An 18,330-nucleotide genomic window follows, 5' to 3' on the forward strand; every position below is an offset into this window, starting at 1 on the left:
TGGGAAATGTGCGTGTGCACCATGTATCCTCTATGATAGGTGTTTCATGTATATACAACACGTTTGCTTCATTTTTCCCGGACTAGATGTTGTGTGGGTAGAGAGGGATCACAGCAAAAATAAGAGACTCTTGCCTCCAGTAAACACTGCTGTCTCTCTGTCTAGACTTACAACAACACTGTCTGAAGAAAAAGAATAACCGGGCCATGGGTTTAGATTAATCTGATTTTCAAAGACTTCTCTTCACGCCGTTGCAAATTGAAATTTTTAAGTAGTTCCAGAAGGTCACCGAACATCGCATGCTGAATTTCACTCATCGCTAATAAAAGGAACTGGCAGAGGGTGCAAGGAGTCCTGACACCGTTACAGCCTGCGCTGGACCGTATTGGCTCGGCTTTAATTAGTCTTTAGAGGAGGCAGCAGTTTGTTGACAGCACCTTTATGAATTGGCTCATAAAAACATTTTATTAATCCCAGTACAGGTCACAGTGACCAGATATTAACTGAGCTGCTGTACCACAGAAAAGGGAAGGACAGCTGGCGATACCTGAAGATAAAACAGAAGCAGATTTCTTGATTTTTCTGAAGAGCACCGTAGCATTATCAAGGTAGGGCTTTTTAAGCATAACTAATAATAATAATAATGTTATTGTGATTCTGGCCTGCTCATTGAATTTTCTGCTTTGATAGCAGGCAGTGTCCTTCAGGAGAGAAAAAAATACCAGCAAAAGCAGATGATGCACCAGTACCTTGAATATTCAAACTTGCATTTCCAGGATGTTGCTATTAAAAGGTAAACAAGCCAGAAAATACCAGTGCTGACGCTGACTTTACAACCATTTTTGCCCCTGTACGCCCCAGCAGGCTTTCTGATAGCATCACAAAACCATGTTGTGGGATTCGTAGTCCATTGCAGAGCGTGAAACAGCTTCAGCTTATTGCTGTTGAAAGTACAGCTATGTCACAGATGAGTGATGCGCTTCACTCACAGGAGAGAAGCAGCAATCTATTTATTGATATAAACCAACGATTTAACAAAGTTTGATAGTAAAGGTGACAGTGTTTTAAGAAGATTCGATGGCAAGGTACACTTGGTTATCTACTGCACAGAGGACCAGAAGAGACAACATTGTCAGGGAGACCCTTCTGTTGAGTCAAGGTTCAGAGAAGGGGCCCTGGCTTTCTAAACTCCTTCTCAGAGGGGAGTCTAGGTGCGGCTGGATCCAATTCTAGTCCCAGACATGGTCAATGGTTTAAGTCTAAAGTACATGTGCACTATCAAACTAAGATATAATCTCAGTGAAGCTTCAAAGTTTAGCATGCTATTAGCCACTTACTGAGGATCTGTTGCAGCAAGGAATCGCTGAACCTCAAGGAGTAACCTTGAGAGGTGTCCCTACTCAAGGGGAGATCATGGCGTGCAGCCCGCTGCCGTGCAGGAGAGCTCCAAGGGCTCTTGGGCTGTTTGCTATTTATAGGGGTAAGATGATTGACTTATAGTCATGTTTACATATCGGCCACAGTACCCGTACTGTGGTTAGGTGGGTGTATTGATCAAGTTAGCCCTTGGCTATTGTGGTGTTGTCTGTCTCCCCCGATCCACTTTGAGCTGGATGCTGCCATCACGACCAGACGGACCACGGGTGGTTATCGCTCGGGCAGGGTTACGGGAGTTAAAGGTCAGGTTGGGAAGCAGGAGAAGCACACCGTCACAAGCTGTCCTCAGGCCATCTTCTTGGCTCCTAGCTGCACCGGCATGGGAATCTGGAAGCAGAATCACACAAAGACTTTTCTAAGACACTTGGCGTCCCAGCTGGTCACAAACACAGTCCCCATCCTCCTGGCAAAGGAGAAGGGACCCACTGCCGTGGCACAGCCAGGGAGGAGGCAGGTGGTGAGGTCTGAACAGCTGTACCTTCTGGTGCAAGGTGCCCCGTCAGGGTCCTGGCCGGCTCCTGCATCTCTACAGCTACCTGATGAGCTCATTTTTGGATCAATTTGCACTTGGATTAAACTGTAATCAGAAAAAAAAAAAAACAACCTAGGATTTAGTGTTTCAGGTAATTTTTGAGACTATGTATGTTCCTCTTAAAGTTGGCAATTTTTAAACATTCCAGCTGGTGTATCCGTGTGGCACAGCCATGGAGCCATGGCAGGAAAAGGACTACCACATTCAGTGTTTCTAGCCATCTTCAGCACATATACATGCATTGGGCTTGTTTTTAATTCCCCTCTTGCCTTCTACCCTGCTGAAGCCAGAAAGTGGAGAGCAGCTTTTCTACACTCATACTTTCTTCATCTTTTGTTACGGTTCTTTCCAGTGGTCAGTCTGTTCCTAAAAACTGTGGAAAAGCTGGTTCAACTGGCTGCTCACCTCTTGCATTAATAGAATAGAATAGAATAGAATAGAGAAGAGAGGACAAAGTTCTGTGGTTCTGCACTGGTTTAACTAGATTTGACTTGGCTAAATTCCAATTTTTTTTAGTGAAGGGGAAGTGATACCATTCCAGTGAATGTTTAGGACGCAGCATTTCAGTAGCTGTTTGCCAAACTTTCCTCCTATCTGATCTCTAGCTTTGCTTCAAGCCTTGTAACTCGGGTGCTTCTCTAATTGCTTAATTGTGGCCCTCTTATTTAGTGGAAGCTACTGACTGGAAGAAATTTGTTAAGTTTATGCATGTATTTGAGTTTTAAAGGTCAAAGGTCTGAGCTAACCTGAAGGTGAACATTTCTAAAGATTCAACTGGTCACATTATTCTAGTTGTAATATCCAAGTAATATACTCTCTATTGTTATATACACTCTTTATTTAGTTTTTTACACTCAATCTGATTGACTATTGCTTCCACTCATCTAGTGCTGAAATGTACAGATTAAGTGAATTAATTTAAGCAGGCCCTGATGCAAAGGCTGTATCAAGCCAGATGTTTTAAACGCTCCTTCTGAAACCACGCTGATGATTTGCTTCTTTTTCCCCTCTCTCACGATGTTGCCACTTGTCACGTAGTGAATCAGTCTAATTAATACTGTAGCTGAACCAACCCGTGTTTCCAGGGCCCTGCAAGGGGACGGTAGAAGATGACACTGGTGCTGGGGGGAGGCTGTGCCCTGGGCCGGGGGCTGATTTCCCTCAAGCACAGAGACCCCTGGCGTAGGAGGCAGGGGTCCCGCACAGCAGCTACCCCCCCAACATGGCGCCGCCCTGCCGGGACCGAACGGCCGCCCCGGCCCCCGCTGCCGCCCGCAACTCTCGCGAGAACCAGACGGCCGCCCAACTCTCGCGAGATCCCCGCGCGATGCCGAAAAAACTGTTGTCGAAGGGCGCGCGCCTCGCGGCGGCTCCGCCCACTTCCGGCGGCGCCGCTGAGGGAGGAGGAGGAGGAGGAGGAGGAGGATCAGCATCAGCACCGCCCCCCAGCCCCGGGCCAGCCCCGGGGATGGTGTTGGCCGCGGGAGCCGGGCCCTGACGCCGCGCTCAGGTACGTGCGGGCCGCCCCGTTTCCCCCCCGTCCCGGGCCGGGGGGTATAGCCCCCTCAGCTCGGGCCCGGCCCCCGCCGCCCCGCCTCAGGCCCGGCCTCGTTACTCCCCCCTGCGGTGCCCCCACAGCTCCCGCGGCGGCACCGGCCCGACAGGCCTCGGGGCCCCAGCGGCGGCGGGGCGTGCCCCGCTGGGCCCCCGGAACTACTCCCCTGGCCCGGCAGGGTCGTACCCGGCCATCCCCTCTGCGGAGGGGCCTCCCGGTAGCGGCGGTGGCGCGGGACAGGGCGGACCCCGCTGCCCCCTCTCCCAGGGCGGGAGCTGGAGCAATCCCGGGGCTCTCTTGCCCTTCCCTATAAATAAGCACAGCACCCCTCCCTGCTCGGTGCCGTGCAGTGGTAAAGCCTTACTTTCCCCGTGCGGTTAGTAAGTTTTCGTCGCTTCCTCGCTGTGTTCCACAGATAAAATTTGGGGGATAGTTGGAGCGAATCATCTCTTTTCCACACTGGTCACGCTTCTCTTTCTTTGGTTTCCTAGTTTTCTGTGACAAGCAGTGAGGAAACAGATCTATAAAGATATTAAGCATTTAATTCCCATTAAAGTTGATTTCATTTGGACTTGGCATCTAGAAGTTTTACTGTTTATTTTTTGGGGGGTGGAATGTTGCCTGTAGTTCACAGTTTTTCTCTTCTCTTTTTTTTTTTTCTTTTTTTTCTATAACCCTGTGTCACTACTTCCCAGACTCTCCTACTTCCCCCCCCTTTTTTTTTAATTTTTTTTTTTAAAATCAACTGTTGTCTTTCTTCTCCAAGGAAAAAAGGCCTGTGTTGTCTGCTTATTCTTTCTTGCTCTGGGGTAGTGGGAGAGAAAAAACCTGCGAAATGTTTCAGTTCAGCAAGTGGGATTTACAGTTGCCTTAAATTTTACTGATTATTTTTGTTTTTTATAAATGTGGATTGTGAAGCTAACATACATATTTGTGAACTTCAGAGAAATTGACCTTCTACAGATCTTATCAGAGTTTCATACTGTTAGGTACTATTGTGAAATATATGCTTTTGGGTTTTTTAAAATCTTGTTAGTTATCTATTATGTTCTTCTCAACATCCGAGCGTCATGTCAGTTGTTTCATTTCTCCTTCTTGCCCCTTCACTGGTATTTTGATGTTGGCTTGATGTTTGGTATAAATCTGTCAGCATTCTCACAACCTTGGGAAAGCAACAGGGCTGTCTTTTTCAGATGTGGTGACTAGATTGGCAGGCCAGGGGCTTTATCTCCTGCTTTCTCTGGAGAAAAGACAAACTAAATGAACAAGCGAAGTAACTGCTGTTACAGTGGACCTGTTAAACTTCACTTCAGGGCTTGCTTACAAAAAGGAAACATCGAGACACATAGAGCTGAAGCTGACAGATAAATCTTGTATCAAGTCTTGTCATTTTTCAGTGTGATCTTCTTCATCTTAGTGGTTTCCTGGACTTTATCATTTGCCTTATGAATATCTTTGCTGATTCTCCGTTTTATAATCTGAAAGCTGATGTTACCTGAGCATCCGTTTCATGTCTTGGTAACTGCTGCATCATACCTGTCTGGTCTTCTATGCAAACTAGTTCATGTAAAGACTATATGCTGACTTTTTAATTCCCCCCCCCTTTATTTTCTTGAATTAGCTCCTGTGACTAAAGGATAAACATTTCTTCTACCATTTTAGGTGGGGGGGGGGGGGGCGGCTAAAGGATGTGGATCTTGTCAGCATTATGTTGGTTTAGGCCAAACTGTTAAGAAGAATGAGTTGTCTTCCACTAGAAGTAGTGTCAAAATATATTAAGCTATGACAGACTGAATGTTTTCGTTTTATGACTTTGGCATTCTGTCTACCTTTTATTGTAATTTATTTATCAGTGCCGTTATCTTCTGTAGGAGAGGACTGACACAGCAGAAAAATCTCCTCATTTCAGTTACCAGATAGCCGTATGTAACTTTTTCCACCATCGCTCTGCAGTGTGAAGGGTTACTGTTGTGCAGTTTAAATCTGTTTCCTTTCCTGTGTCCTGGTAGCTGACTTGAAGATACTTCCTAGTGTTAGAGAACTGTGCCAGTAACCCCTCCCCTTTCTCTCTCTCTTCCACCCCCCACCCCAAGCCAAAAATAGCACTGAATATTGTCATGTGAAGTGTGGATGAGAATGGTCTTAGCACGTTGGCTGGCCAGAGATGTGGCAGGGGTATTTTCCCAGCAATTCTTTCAAAGGAGTGATGTCAAGCAGTGGTATACTGTGGTAGATGGTGCAGTGAAATTGGATTGTAAACAATGATGAAAGTGTGACCTTTCTCCAGCAAAACTGAACTTCCTCTTGGCCTAATGTACTGTAACTCTCAGTATTCACATCTGAAACAAACTTTCATTCTTCAAGTACTCTAGGCCATCCTTGTCTTTGATCACAGTCACATTAACTGTATACATCATATTCTTAGTTTGACTGCTAAGAATATGATGATAATTGTTGAATAAGGAACTAACTTTTTTTACTCACACCCCCCCTGCCCCATGCTTTAGTTTTGGTAATTGACTTTGTTTGAATATTTGTGTTCTAGGTTGAAGACAGCAGTAATGCTAACTCTGGCAAGCAAGTTGAAGCGGGATGATGGTGTCAGAGGACCCCGTGCGTCCAATCCAGCTTCTGATTCAACTCGGAGGGTGTCTGTTCGAGATAAATTACTTGTTAAAGGTGAAAGGAACTTATATTTAAATATATTTTGGGGATTTAAAATTTGGAGGTGTGTTGCCACTAAAAATATTAAATTGCATATAAAATGATTTCCAGAAGCATTTTTAAAATTGCTTGTGACTTGCCTTTGGATTTATACTGTAGGGTATATATAGGCATACATCACATTTCCAATAGCTCTTTACCTGTAGGACACTGTTGTGGCTTAACCCCAGCTGGCAACTAAGCACCACGCAGCCGCTCGCTCACTCACCTCATGGCGGGACGGGGGAGAGAATTGGAAGGGTAAAAGTGAGGAAAAACTCGTGGATCGAGATAAAGACAGTTTAATAAGTAAAGCAAAAGCTGCACATGCAAGCAAAACAAAAGAAGGAATTCATCCACTGCTTCCCATTTGCAGACAGGTGTTCCGCCATCTCTAGGAAAGCAGGGCTCCATCAGGTGTAATGGTTACTTAGGAGGACAAGTGCCATAACTCTGAATGTCCCCCTTTCCTCCTTCTTCTAGCTTTCTATACTGAGCATGACAGTCAGTTGGGGTCAGCTGTCCAGGCTGTGTCCCCTCCCAACTTCTTGTGCACTCCCAGCCTACTTGCCAGTATGAGGAGCAGAAGAGGCCTTGATGCTTAGCAACAATAAAAGCCATCAGTGCTTTACCAACACTCTTATCCCAAATCCAAAACATAGCACTACAGCAGCTGCCAGTAAGCCAGTCAACTCTATCCCAGCTGAAACCGTGACAGATACTTATTTTCATTGAATAATGCAAAGCATAAAAAGCCTCCTCCTTCCTTTGCTGAAAAATTAATCCATTGTTGGAAACTGTGTCATCAATTAAACATTATGATAAAAAATTGTGACATAAGTGTGACTAAATATATAGAAGGAGAACATCAGATTAGACTTGGTAGAAGGGTATTTTTTGAGCAAAACCATAACTGCCTGTGACAGGAAAGAAAGTGCTAGAAGTAACATCAGTGTCCTGGTGGTCTCTAATGGTATAGATCAGCAGCAATAAACTTTAAAAAGCTCAAAAAAGTAATGCAAAGAGATATTTTTTGTAGACGTGGAGTCACTGGAAGTTGAGTATAAAGTAGTAAATAAAAATCAACACCCTAGTTTTTGTAGCACCATGTGGTCTGTTCTAGAAAGGCTACTGAAGGATATTACTAGCTGGTTCTCCATTGGTGGGGAAAAAAACCCCAACTTTTACTTTGTGGCAGTTCTGGGTAAATGAGGTAGTTTGTGGGACAATAATTAAGCTATTTTATAGTAAATTTGGGGACAGCTGTTACTTGCTTTTCAGTTTTTTTGTAGCACAGATAAACTTATATTTAAAAATCTATGGGTGCTGGCACTTTGCAGTTACTGTGCACTTAAACTGGTTTAGTCCCTCTGGTAGTAGTAGAGTGTTTCAATGCTTGATCTGTGCAGCTTGATCTAGTGGCAAGGAATACGTTGTTCAGGTTGATGTCTCCCCTACAAATGATCAATAGCAAATATACTATTGTTGATGTGCAAGGGGTCATGTCAGTCAAATGAAATGCTCGCATTTCCTGGTCTTATTTCAGAATGAGTTGAGACTGACACTGGTATATTTGCCTGAATGATATTGCCTAACTATAGTGTTACATTTCCTGGCATTTTCTGATTAGGGTAGATTCTGCCATAAAACTGTATACTGGAGCAAGGTTTCATTGCAAATGCTACTGCCTCAGTGCACTGGGAAGTGCCTCAAGCAGATTGTAGGAAAGTCAGAGTTACGTTCAGAGTTTTCTCTCATGGCATTGTTCTAAGGACAGGAGTTTTAATTTGCTTTAAACCCTGATGTGATGACTCTCACAAAGAGCTTGCTTTAGACTTTCAGTTTGGAAATCCTCAGTAAATGCTAATTCTGAGCGGGAAAGATATCGGGCAGGAGGAATAAGCTCTTTAATCAGGCTAAGCTACAAAGCCAAATTACTAAATATATATAATCTGAGATTTTCACTAACCTACAAGCGTAAAGTTGAAGGGAAAATAGCAGTGTAATATAAATACACTTTAACTACAATGCCTGGTATAGTGTGAGGTGCCATAAGAAATTTTACTGTACCCTTAGTAAAAAGCAGTCATGTTTTTCACTTTTATGACTAAAACCTTACCTATGTCTGCAGGGGAAGAAATGAATGTAAGCTATAAAAAATTAGTATTGGTGTTGCAATTGCTATGGCTACCGTTAGCAAACCAGCACAGACCAAGTATTGAATGAGTTGAGTCCCAAACTGACTAATGTTAAAAGCAGGTCACTGCCGGCATCCGTCTGACAAGTGCAAGTGTTGGATTGTGATCTGATTGTGCGTGGAAGTTGTATCTTGTGGCTCACAAAAGAGTTGTAGGAGCGGCTGTAAGAGTGGTTAGAATGGTTTCTGGAGTGAAATGGGAACTGACAGTAGAAGTAGATCACTTCAGTATAACTACACTGAAAGCGAAGGGAAAATATAGTAGCTGGTCTGAAAAAGACTTGTTGGGGATATTATCTTTTAAGCTACTCTTTAAATGTAGACCTTTCAATTACAAAAGTTTCTACAACTTGTTCCAGCTCTTAAAGCTAAATCAGCTGAAGCAGCATCTCCAATGTTGAGGACCAGAGTGAAGATGGACTTCTGATGTTGACAGGGTTTTTTTTTAGGTCACATTGTCTATATCTGCAGGAATGAGTTTGATAGGGAGTGAAGAGCTGCCTGCTAAAGGTGTGTATATAGTAAGGATGCTATTGCATCTGGACCAGCACTGGTGCCTTCTATCACTTGACTGTATGGAACTGTAATAGCCTGGTGTACGTTCAACTTCAGGCTGTTATATTAGACTTGAAACAAAGTTGGTGGGGGACTGTAAGAGTAGTTGTAAGTAGAAGTTGTTGCTGATCTTTATTTAGACTGGAGTTCTATCAAACACAGAAATGAGAGTTGCAGGATGGGTGAAAGGCTATGGTCAATCTCCTGGCAATTGTGAATTAAAAAATAATCAGTTCTACACACACACACACAAAAAAAAAAAAATCCTGGCCATAAATAAGGAAGGAGGAGGAGATGAGAAAAGGCCCGGCATGTCCTGTCCTTGTTTGCCCCAGCAGTTCTGCTGAGATTAGTGCTGGTTCAGTTGTACCTATTAACGGTGTTAGAACTGGTGGCTTTATTCTACTGTAAAAAGCCTCTGAGTTGAAAGAACAAGGGACTGTGGTCACGTACGTTAGAAAGCTCAGTGATAGCTATGCTCTTTTCTGCAGCACATACGGATCCTTCTTGGCCTCAAGTAAGTCTATAGCTTCTGAGTCAATAAGAGAACAGCAGGCAACAGATTTGTGCAGCGTCCACAGCAGCTTACGTGGTGGGCTGTCCTGGAAGCTTAGCTGAGGGTGATTTTTGGTGCGGTACCCTAAATCTTGCCTGGCACTGGGAGCTGGTGATAATGTATGAACCAAGGTCAGATAGCTGTTTGCCTGCTCGAGTGATGATGTGCTGGAGAGAGATTCTCCTATTCCTGATCCACAGTAAATTGGTGATAGTCTAATAAATTCTGCAGGCAGACGTCTGCCAGTTTTACTGGAGGTATCGCCTAGATGCAGACAGTGTCTGGTTTTTATCTGAAGGTAAATTAAAGACAGCCTTGTTTGTGTTGATAGAGAGTCTGGTCCAGGGAAGCATTATAGGATCTCTTTGAAGGATATGTTGTCACACTGATAACCCTGCAGTCCTCGAACGTATTGTGTACACTGACTGGTAAATAGATCAATGCCACTTTGATTATGGGGTAGATGGCCATGACTTCAGCCACTGATAAGTGTAGACCATGTTTATAAACTTTTAAAAATTTGGCATAGACCAACTGAATATGTCTGCTAACTGATACTACCTTAAAATAGGAAAAATATGATAATTTAGGTGTGATGTTAACTATTTGCACCATATGAATGAGAAAAAAGTTCAAAGTTAGTAAAATTGGAAGTATGTGATATATCAGTAGAGTGTCGTCAGGTGCTACTGTCTTTGGATTTAGTGATGGGTGCAAGTTAAATAGGCTTTTTTTTTTTTTCCACTTCTGTGGAAAAGCTGCTCTTAAGATAGTGGTGCCCTTTGTTATTTTTATCTAAGCTGTCCCTTTGATTGCTTAGCTGTCGGTATTGTTATATATTCAAGTATCAGTCATGGCTTAGGGCACTATTTGTTGGGTTATTTAATGGATGTGTTATGAAAGGAAAATCTTTATCCCTAAAGTTTTATGTAGGGAAGTAATTCTGAGACAGCTGGATATTCTCTTGCAGCTGTTTTTCCTCTAGGGTGTTAATCAGGGCTGCTAAACAGGATTTGGTAGCAGTTCGTACCCTGCTGATTATCTCAGCAACTAATGGAGCAAATTTGGAGGTTAGCAGGGCATGTCTGTCTGGGGTGAGGATCACGGTGGTAGTTCTGATCTGAAACCCTGGGAAGTCACAGGAAAACATCTACCACGTAGAAATCACTGAGGGCAGCAGTGTCTGAGGGTGTCGGGGGGAGAGAACTAGTAATTCAGGCTGCCAGCTCTTGGAGAGAGGCTTTCTGGCCAAGGAAGGGTGGACTGGAGAGAGACCAAGCCATGGCTAACGTTTATGGACAAATCAAACAGAGGAAATGTGAACAACTGGAGAAGGTAGAAAGCAAATGCGGATGTGGGGAGAAGCAGCAGACAGAAATGGTGCTTGAAGGGGCTCTGCTGCCTCTCTGGCAGGAAGAGAGGCTCTAATAAAGCACAGCTTTGTTAGAAGTTCAGTATGACTCATTCTTGCATCTCTATCTTCACTGGATTTTCAATATAGGCTCAGTTGGAGAGTAGGGCCCTAATTCTATCGGCCTAGTACACCAATTAAAATAGACCAAGAAGTACACTTGCTTTATCAACTTTCAATTTTCTCTGTGTGGCAGAGGCAATTTTTCATGTTAAAACAGCTTTAAATTAATCTCTAAGGGGAAACTTACTGAAGTTAGGAATAGAGGCCACGTGACTGTTCCTGCAGCCATGCACTGCTGAACTTGAAAGGCATATCCTTTCTGAAAATTTGAAAGTGTCTGAGGACAAGCCGAAGTACTATTTAAGTTTAGTATTGTATAAGGAATGTGACTAATAAAGTGAAATAAAGATAAAGAACTTGCCAGGATGGCAGTAGCAGCAATGTGTATCGCTTATTGATCACAAAGGTTGTCCCTTGAACTACTTTTTTGTAGTGCACCTAAAGATCATAATTCCATTTTATGTTACCAGTACTGCTTAGTTTGATTGTGGCAGCTTGGAATAACTTAGTAGCTAAGACAATGGGTTAGCATGGCTTATTCCTCAGTTGTCTTCAACACTTCTGGCTTTTACAACCAGATTTATGTAACTGCAAAATGTTTCAGGTGTGCATTTGTATAAACCTGAGAGAATGGAAGTGGGAAACTGATTATAAAAGTGGGGTGCATGCTCATTGTAAATAAAAATGAGAATCCATATATTTGCTTTCTTCAAGCCTTCAAGTACGGGAATATCCCTCCTCACAATAACAGGAGAGGAAATTGAGAGGGGGGAAAATACTGTTCTTTTGTATGAAGTGATACATTGCAGAGTTAGAGATTTCCAAGTGCAGTGGCTTTTTCTAGTTTTTGATATCAGGATAATAAGTTTTGTAATATTGTATAGGAGCTGAAGCATGTGAGTTTATACTGTCTTGTTTAAAATAAATATTTGTAAGTGGAAGGGAAATATACATCTCTTATTCTACTGAAGAACTGTCAGTATTAGGTGGCTTGTTTGACTTCTAGTACTGGTCTGTAGTGACATACTGGCAAATGGAGTTTTTGTCAAGAGTGTCAAGGTATTTCTCTTGGTCTCTAGCAGTCTTAAAGATGCACAATAAAGAGGGACCTAAACAGGAGAGGGGGCTTTTTGGACAAAACCAGAGAGAAGTAACTATTGCTGTAGATGAGAACATTAATTTCAGTGGAGGAAATAATGCTTTCATTTTGTGTACTTAAAAGCAAACTCCAGTGGGAAGCGTATGGCCTGACTCTTTGTGGCAAGGCTAGTAAACAAAGCTCTTCTATATTCTGACTTGTTGAGGTGGGAGAAGGGGAGGGAGCAGAACAACATGATTATAGTCTGTGTGTTACTGACTATAACATTCATATGGGGGTCTCATAAACCATATGCCTGTACACACGTCAGGAGTGTGTGTTCCTGTGCCTGTCCTGAGAATTGTCACAGGTAGGGAGAATTATTGTTGGTGAAATCACTTATAAATAGCATTGGTTGCTTATGTTAGGCTTAGTTTCCCCCTGTTTTATGAAGTTCCTAAGCTGTTTCTGAGACATAAAGGGATGGGGGAATACTCTTACATGGGTTTTTTTAGCTGCAGCCTTCAGTAGTTGGTTGTCTTGTCTTTTTTTTTCTTAACCAGCAAGGTAAAGTAAAAATTAAAGACAGTACTCTTTAAAAACTTGTAGGAGAAGTATGCCCCCAGTGTAGTCTGTCTTTCAGTGCACAACTTCGGTTAAATCAGTGGCTGCTCAAATGCTGTGGAGTGCGGGATTTTAAGGAGTGCAGTTGTGAACTTTTTAGGTAAGTGTGAAACACAGTGTTTCTGTTTTGGTGGGGTTTTCTCTCTTGGTATAGTAGGCTGCAGATGCAGGGATACCAGGGCCATGCCAAGCCAAGTGGGAGGTGAGAGTCAAATAAGCATCATGCTTGCTGCATAAACCAGTCAGGTTGTTTTATCACCGAGCAATGCACGTTGCTGTGCCAGGTGCTTGAAGTGAAGCTTTGTCTTTCTCTGTTCTCTTGGTGCTCTTAATGCTGGTTTCTGCAGGCAGGACCACATCTAGTGTGACAGTACCCTTGAATTAGGGTATAGTAGCTGTTTTTGAGCTGTTTGGAGGCTTCCCTACAAAAGCAGTGTGGAACCTGAAGCAGTCTGTAGCTGATGGTGGAAGAACATCAGCAGTTAGATGATGGAGAGTGGTGATGCTTATGCAGGCTGTGAACCTCGTGTGCTTGTTTTAATTGTTGCATTGGCGCCTTGATTGTCGTTGTTTTTCTGCTCTTGTGTTTTGCAGGCTGTGGAGTTTTGGCCTTCCGTATTTTAGTGCCTTGCATAGATGAGTTTGGAGGTTTAGATAATGATATCTTTTGAAATGCCAGTGCTCTGTCTGTTAGAAGTCTTGGCACTTCGGTCTTGGCAGACCTGAACCTCCTGATCACAGTAGGATATGCTTGTATTGTCTGCAGGGCAGATGAGCTTTTTTAGTAATGAATTGCGTGACTTAAAGAGAAATTTCAAGGTAAACCTCCAGTGCAGCTTAATTGTGTTTTTAAGTGAAATTTGATTTACAGGGTGGTTAAAATTAGATCTGCCAACTTGGACTTGAAGAATGGCTTTATGTTTGCATAAATAACAGTTTTTTTTTTTTTTTCTTTCAACAGAGGTTGCAGAACTTGAAGCTAATTTACCTTGTAAGTATGGCATTTGATGACATGCATTTTAAGGAGAAAAGAACCATTGACCTGAATGTTTTGACTGAAGTATGAATGCCAATGATGTTTGTTAATGCTAGGGAAAGCTATGCAAAACTCTGCCACCCAGGTTTGAACAGGTTTTCTTCGTTACGGCCTCTGAAGGGATTGTGGAGAGGTGGATAGATAGTTAAAAATCAAGGGTATGTTTTCTGCTCTTTAGCTTTAGAAAGTCTAGTTCTGTAATGGACAGCAAAACACAAAGCCTTTCTTTATAAAGGGGAGTAAAGTTCCTCCTGCTGCTGGGTATTTGTTGCTGAGGGTGAGTGTTGGCAGTGAAGCTGAGTTGTTGCTGAGCTCCCTTTGCCTTCAAATGTTGACCAGAACAGCATCATTCTGCCATGAGTTCTTGGAATACAAGCAAGAACAAGTTATTGCCTAGTAAGCTCAGAGGGACATTCAGAGACCATTGTTCGCTCTACATAAGCTCCTGTGGTGTACGTTCCTGTGTCAGAGTAATCTAAGATGCTTTCCCTGCAGGGAAAGAGGCATGAGCCGCTTGCAGCAGACCGAGAGTATACGTGCAGGTTATTACCGTGCTGTGCATTCACACTGTTTTGCCCATATGCTTATTTTACAAGGAGAGCGGTGAATATTCTCTCTGATTATCCTGCAGGTAGCTCATGATGTTTCTATTTTTTACCCATTTAAGGGAAGCTTTGACCATGTATTTTTTTTCTCCAGGTTAAACTTCTGAGTGCTGCTTCTCATGAACATCTTCTACTTGCTAATGATTCTAAATCTGGATCAATGCTCAGATCTCAAAAATCAGGCTTTTCAGTGTACACGCTGCCCGATGCAAGGAATTATAAGGGGAAAAATGCAAAATGGAAGCAGCAGAAAGGGAGGGCAGGAAGAGGTGTTGTTTAACTCTTCCTTTCTTATGCTCTTCTTTCTTAAAGGCAATTACAGAGATTTTACACAGAGTAATTTTAACTTCTGTTAAACTTTTTTGTGTAGACTCTTCTATAGGGTAACAAACACCTGAGAAACGTGTATTGGGGTTTGTAGTTAGTATAAGAATGCATTGCTAGGGTTTGTGTACAATTCTAGTTATTTTTTCAGGCAAATAGGATCAATATCTCAGGTACTGTTTAGCTTCTTGACTACAGAAAAAGAAAAACCAGCTTGATGGATTAAGAAGCTAAAGGCTGCATAATATGGGTGATAATGTATCCATGGATGTACGCGTCTTCTAGTGACAGCTTGCCAGCTTGTCTCTGCCATAATCAAGAAAGGCCAGTTTTGTGCATGGAAAGGCAACTTAGTTTGTGTCATCAAATGTGAACAAAGGGCTGTTATGCTGTGAACTTGAATCTGTTGAACTGAAACCACCGCCTAGTTTAATCAGATTGATGTTTTATCTTTTTTTTCCCACACTTGTTCTTCATTGTCACTATTCTTAAATTCAGCTAGTCTGAGAATAAAAACAGAGTGTTTGGTTTGTAAACAGTGCTCCATAACCTTTGCAGTTAATTGGTTATGCAGAAGAAATTTGTTCAATATGACAGTTGAACGGAGACTTCACTGGTTTTTGGATAAGGCTTTCAGTAAAGCTTGTGTCTCATTATACCTTACAGGTGTAAATAATCCTTTGTTAGCATAGGACTGTGATGGCATGACTTCTTGCAGGCTTCAGTGTATGATCAAATATTAAGATATACACATTACCATTAAAGAACTTGTAAGGAAGAGATGCTCATTATGTATGCTGTCATCTTAACATGCAGCTAGTATATATGCAGAAGACCAAATGCTTTTGGCATTTTAAGGTCTTTGAGACAGCATGGTTTACAGAAAGGAGATAAGCTTCCTCACAGCTTAAAGAAGTGAAATTCCATTACTGCAGGTGACCTATAACTGTATAGGGATGAAGCACTTAAAGTATGGGAGGAAATCACTTGGCTGGAAGGATTAATCAGGGAGTGAATTTGGAGAATATGACTGGCACGTGGAAAATAAGGAGGTGATTGGTGACAGCTAACATGGCTTCACTAAGATCCCGCCTGGAGTACTGCGTCCAGCTCTGGGGCCCCCAAAGTAAGGACATGGACCTGTTAGAGTGACTCCAGAGGAGGGCCATGGAGATGATGAGAGGGCTGGAGCACCTCTGCTATGAAGGCAGGAGGAGAGAGTTGGGGTGGTTCAGCCTTGAGAAGAGAAGGCTCTGGGGAGACCTTATAGCGGCCTTCCAGTACCTGAAGGGGGCCTACAGGAGAGATGGGGAGGGACTCTGGATCAGGGAGTGTAGCGATAGGACAAGGGGTAATGGTTTTAAACTGGAAGAGGGAAGATTTAGATTAGATATTAGGAAGAAATTCTTTGCTGTGAGGGTGGTGAGCCCCTGGCCCAGGTTGCCCAGAGAAGCTGTGGCTGCCCCATCCCTGGAGGGGTTCAAGGCCAGGTTGGACGGGGCTTGGAGGAACCTGGTCTGGTGGGAGGTGTCCCTGCCCAGGGCAGGTGGGTTGGAACTCGATCTTTAAGGTCCCTCTCAAGGCTAACCATCCTATGACTCTACGATGAAAGATGATATACTTGCTTTCCCAACTGTGGAAAAACAATTTTCTGATGTAAATTGTTGTTTTGCTTCACAGGTACATGTAAAGTGAATTTTCCTGACCCAAACAAGCTTCATTATTTTCAGCTAACTGTAATCCCAGGTAATTTTTTTAAACGTGTTTTGTTTCTATATGTGTTGATGTTTAGGAAATGTAATTCCAAGAGTTTGCTCAAGAATCCCATAAACTTTCTAGTCAAAGAAAGACTAGCTGTAATAGTGATTATTTTGTAGATGCAATGGAGAAATTGTGCTGGATTTTGAGAACTTGATTCCAACAAAAGGGCCATCAAAATTGGGCAGGTTTAGGAAGTATTCAAGTCTTGTTTGCTCTCTTTGGTTGAAAACATATTTTTTTTTTTTTCCTCTCAGCCAATTTTAAACAGCCTTGTTTTGTTTGCTGAGAGAAATCTTAGACTACGTCTAGAGACATTCTTCTTACAGCCCTGTTACATATTTGTTTTCTACTGATTGCTTGAGTCTGCAGAGTTAAAAGGTAGATGACAGATGTAACACTATGGAAAACTTCAAATCTGTGTGTGTCTGAAGATGCTTAACAAGTAGGTGTCTCTTAGTCTTTGAATATTCAAGTATGTGGAAATTAGGTCATTTATTATTAATAAAACTAATGTAAATATACTGTGAAGCATCTGCTGGCATACTGTTCAATAAAAACAAAACGTCAGGACTACCTTTTCAGAATTTATCGTGAGTTTCTTAATAGCCATCTGAAATTACAGAGTTTGCTCATGTGGCTGTCGATTTTAGAATAGAAAGTTGTGTTTTATGGATGAATTTGCATGCAAGAGTATTTAAATGTCATATGCGCTTCTTATTTTCCTGTGTGTTACCTTTGAGACTCTGTGCAACTATTTAAATGAGAATATTGATGTGTTCAGTACACTGAATTGTTTGAGTTAGATGTGCTGAGATCAGGATCTCCCTGCCAACTAATTCTTGTAGATGTGTATACAACAGAATTTGGATGCAGTGTGGCAGCCATCCTGATGCCTTACCTATACAAATAAAGGTTTACACATAACAGGGTGATGGGAATTTTTCTGATAATCCAGTATCTTGAAGTCAAATGGGCGCTAGATGTCACTGTTGCTGCTTATTAGCCAAAGTCAACTAGTGCTTCCTCATCGGTAGAAGTCTTGGGTGGTCTTTGTTAACATGTCCATTCATGTGACTCCTTTTTGTGATGGAAAAATGAGTAAGACTTGCCCGATTCAGTGTAATCAAAAATAAATTCAATTATATATTATTATAGAACTTTTAACCTCTCATTCTGTGTAGGAGTTGTATTCATGTTTACTTGGTGAGCGTTAGTCTGCTTGCACCAAATGTCCTTCACTTTACATGATGCTGCTTTATTATATTTTGGAAATGAGTTGGCTTTATAAGATCATCACCCTGTGAGTTAGGGATGTCTTGAATATGAAGCAATGATAGCTTCTTCATACTAATTTGAAGGTGGCTAAATACATAGTCTTTTTTTTTTTTTGTCTAACTGCTGTGCAGCAAGATGTTGCAGTCAGAAGACAGTTGTTGGGTGCAGAGCATGGTTTTTGTGCTAGCTTCATTGCTGAAATGATCCTGAGAATGAGATGATCTTAATTAACATTTTGTTACTCTAAATATAGCTGCACAGCTGAAGTCTCTGCAGTTGCAGTCTGACCGAAGTAAACATCTATTTTCAGCTGTGCATAATTCAGGTACAGAATCTTGTGATCAGCTACAGCTTAGCACAGCTCTCTAAAGGCAGAACATAACACATACCAAGAAAATCTTTGCAGCTTTCTGATTTCCTTTATTGTTGAGGTTTTTCGTTAGAGTATGCTAAATCTTAGTTTTCTCTGGCATAGCAGAGAAACAGCTAAGTGGCTCTCACAGAGTTTTTCTGTCTCAGATGGGCCAAAATCTTTGCTGGAGGCAACTCTTTTTGCAGTGTCTGAACAATGTTGCATGAATCTTGAGTCAGGAGGAAGAGACAGTTTTCTTCCTCCTG

The 18,330-nt window shown here is 42.3% G+C and overlaps 1 protein-coding gene across 5 annotated transcripts in view; it reads left to right on the forward strand.

The window, feature by feature from the left end:
• The first annotated feature begins 3,351 nt into the window (after positions 1–3,351).
• UBE2F (ubiquitin conjugating enzyme E2 F (putative)) overlaps positions 3,352–18,330 on the forward strand; it is a 75,956-nt gene continuing 60,977 nt past the window's right edge. For all 5 annotated transcript variants that reach the window (XM_054208039.1, XM_054208036.1, XM_054208037.1 and 2 more), the window contains exons 1-4: positions 3,352–3,479; positions 6,070–6,203; positions 13,673–13,702; positions 16,357–16,422. In XM_054208039.1, the coding sequence (XP_054064014.1) occupies positions 6,086–6,203; positions 13,673–13,702; positions 16,357–16,422 (214 nt within the window). In that variant the 5' untranslated portion in view covers positions 3,352–3,479; positions 6,070–6,085. The remainder of the gene's footprint in view (positions 3,480–6,069; positions 6,204–13,672; positions 13,703–16,356; positions 16,423–18,330) is intronic.

Source organism: Rissa tridactyla, chromosome 7 (genome assembly GCF_028500815.1).
Source record: "Rissa tridactyla isolate bRisTri1 chromosome 7, bRisTri1.patW.cur.20221130, whole genome shotgun sequence".
Classification (NCBI taxonomy): Eukaryota; Metazoa; Chordata; class Aves; order Charadriiformes; family Laridae; genus Rissa; species Rissa tridactyla.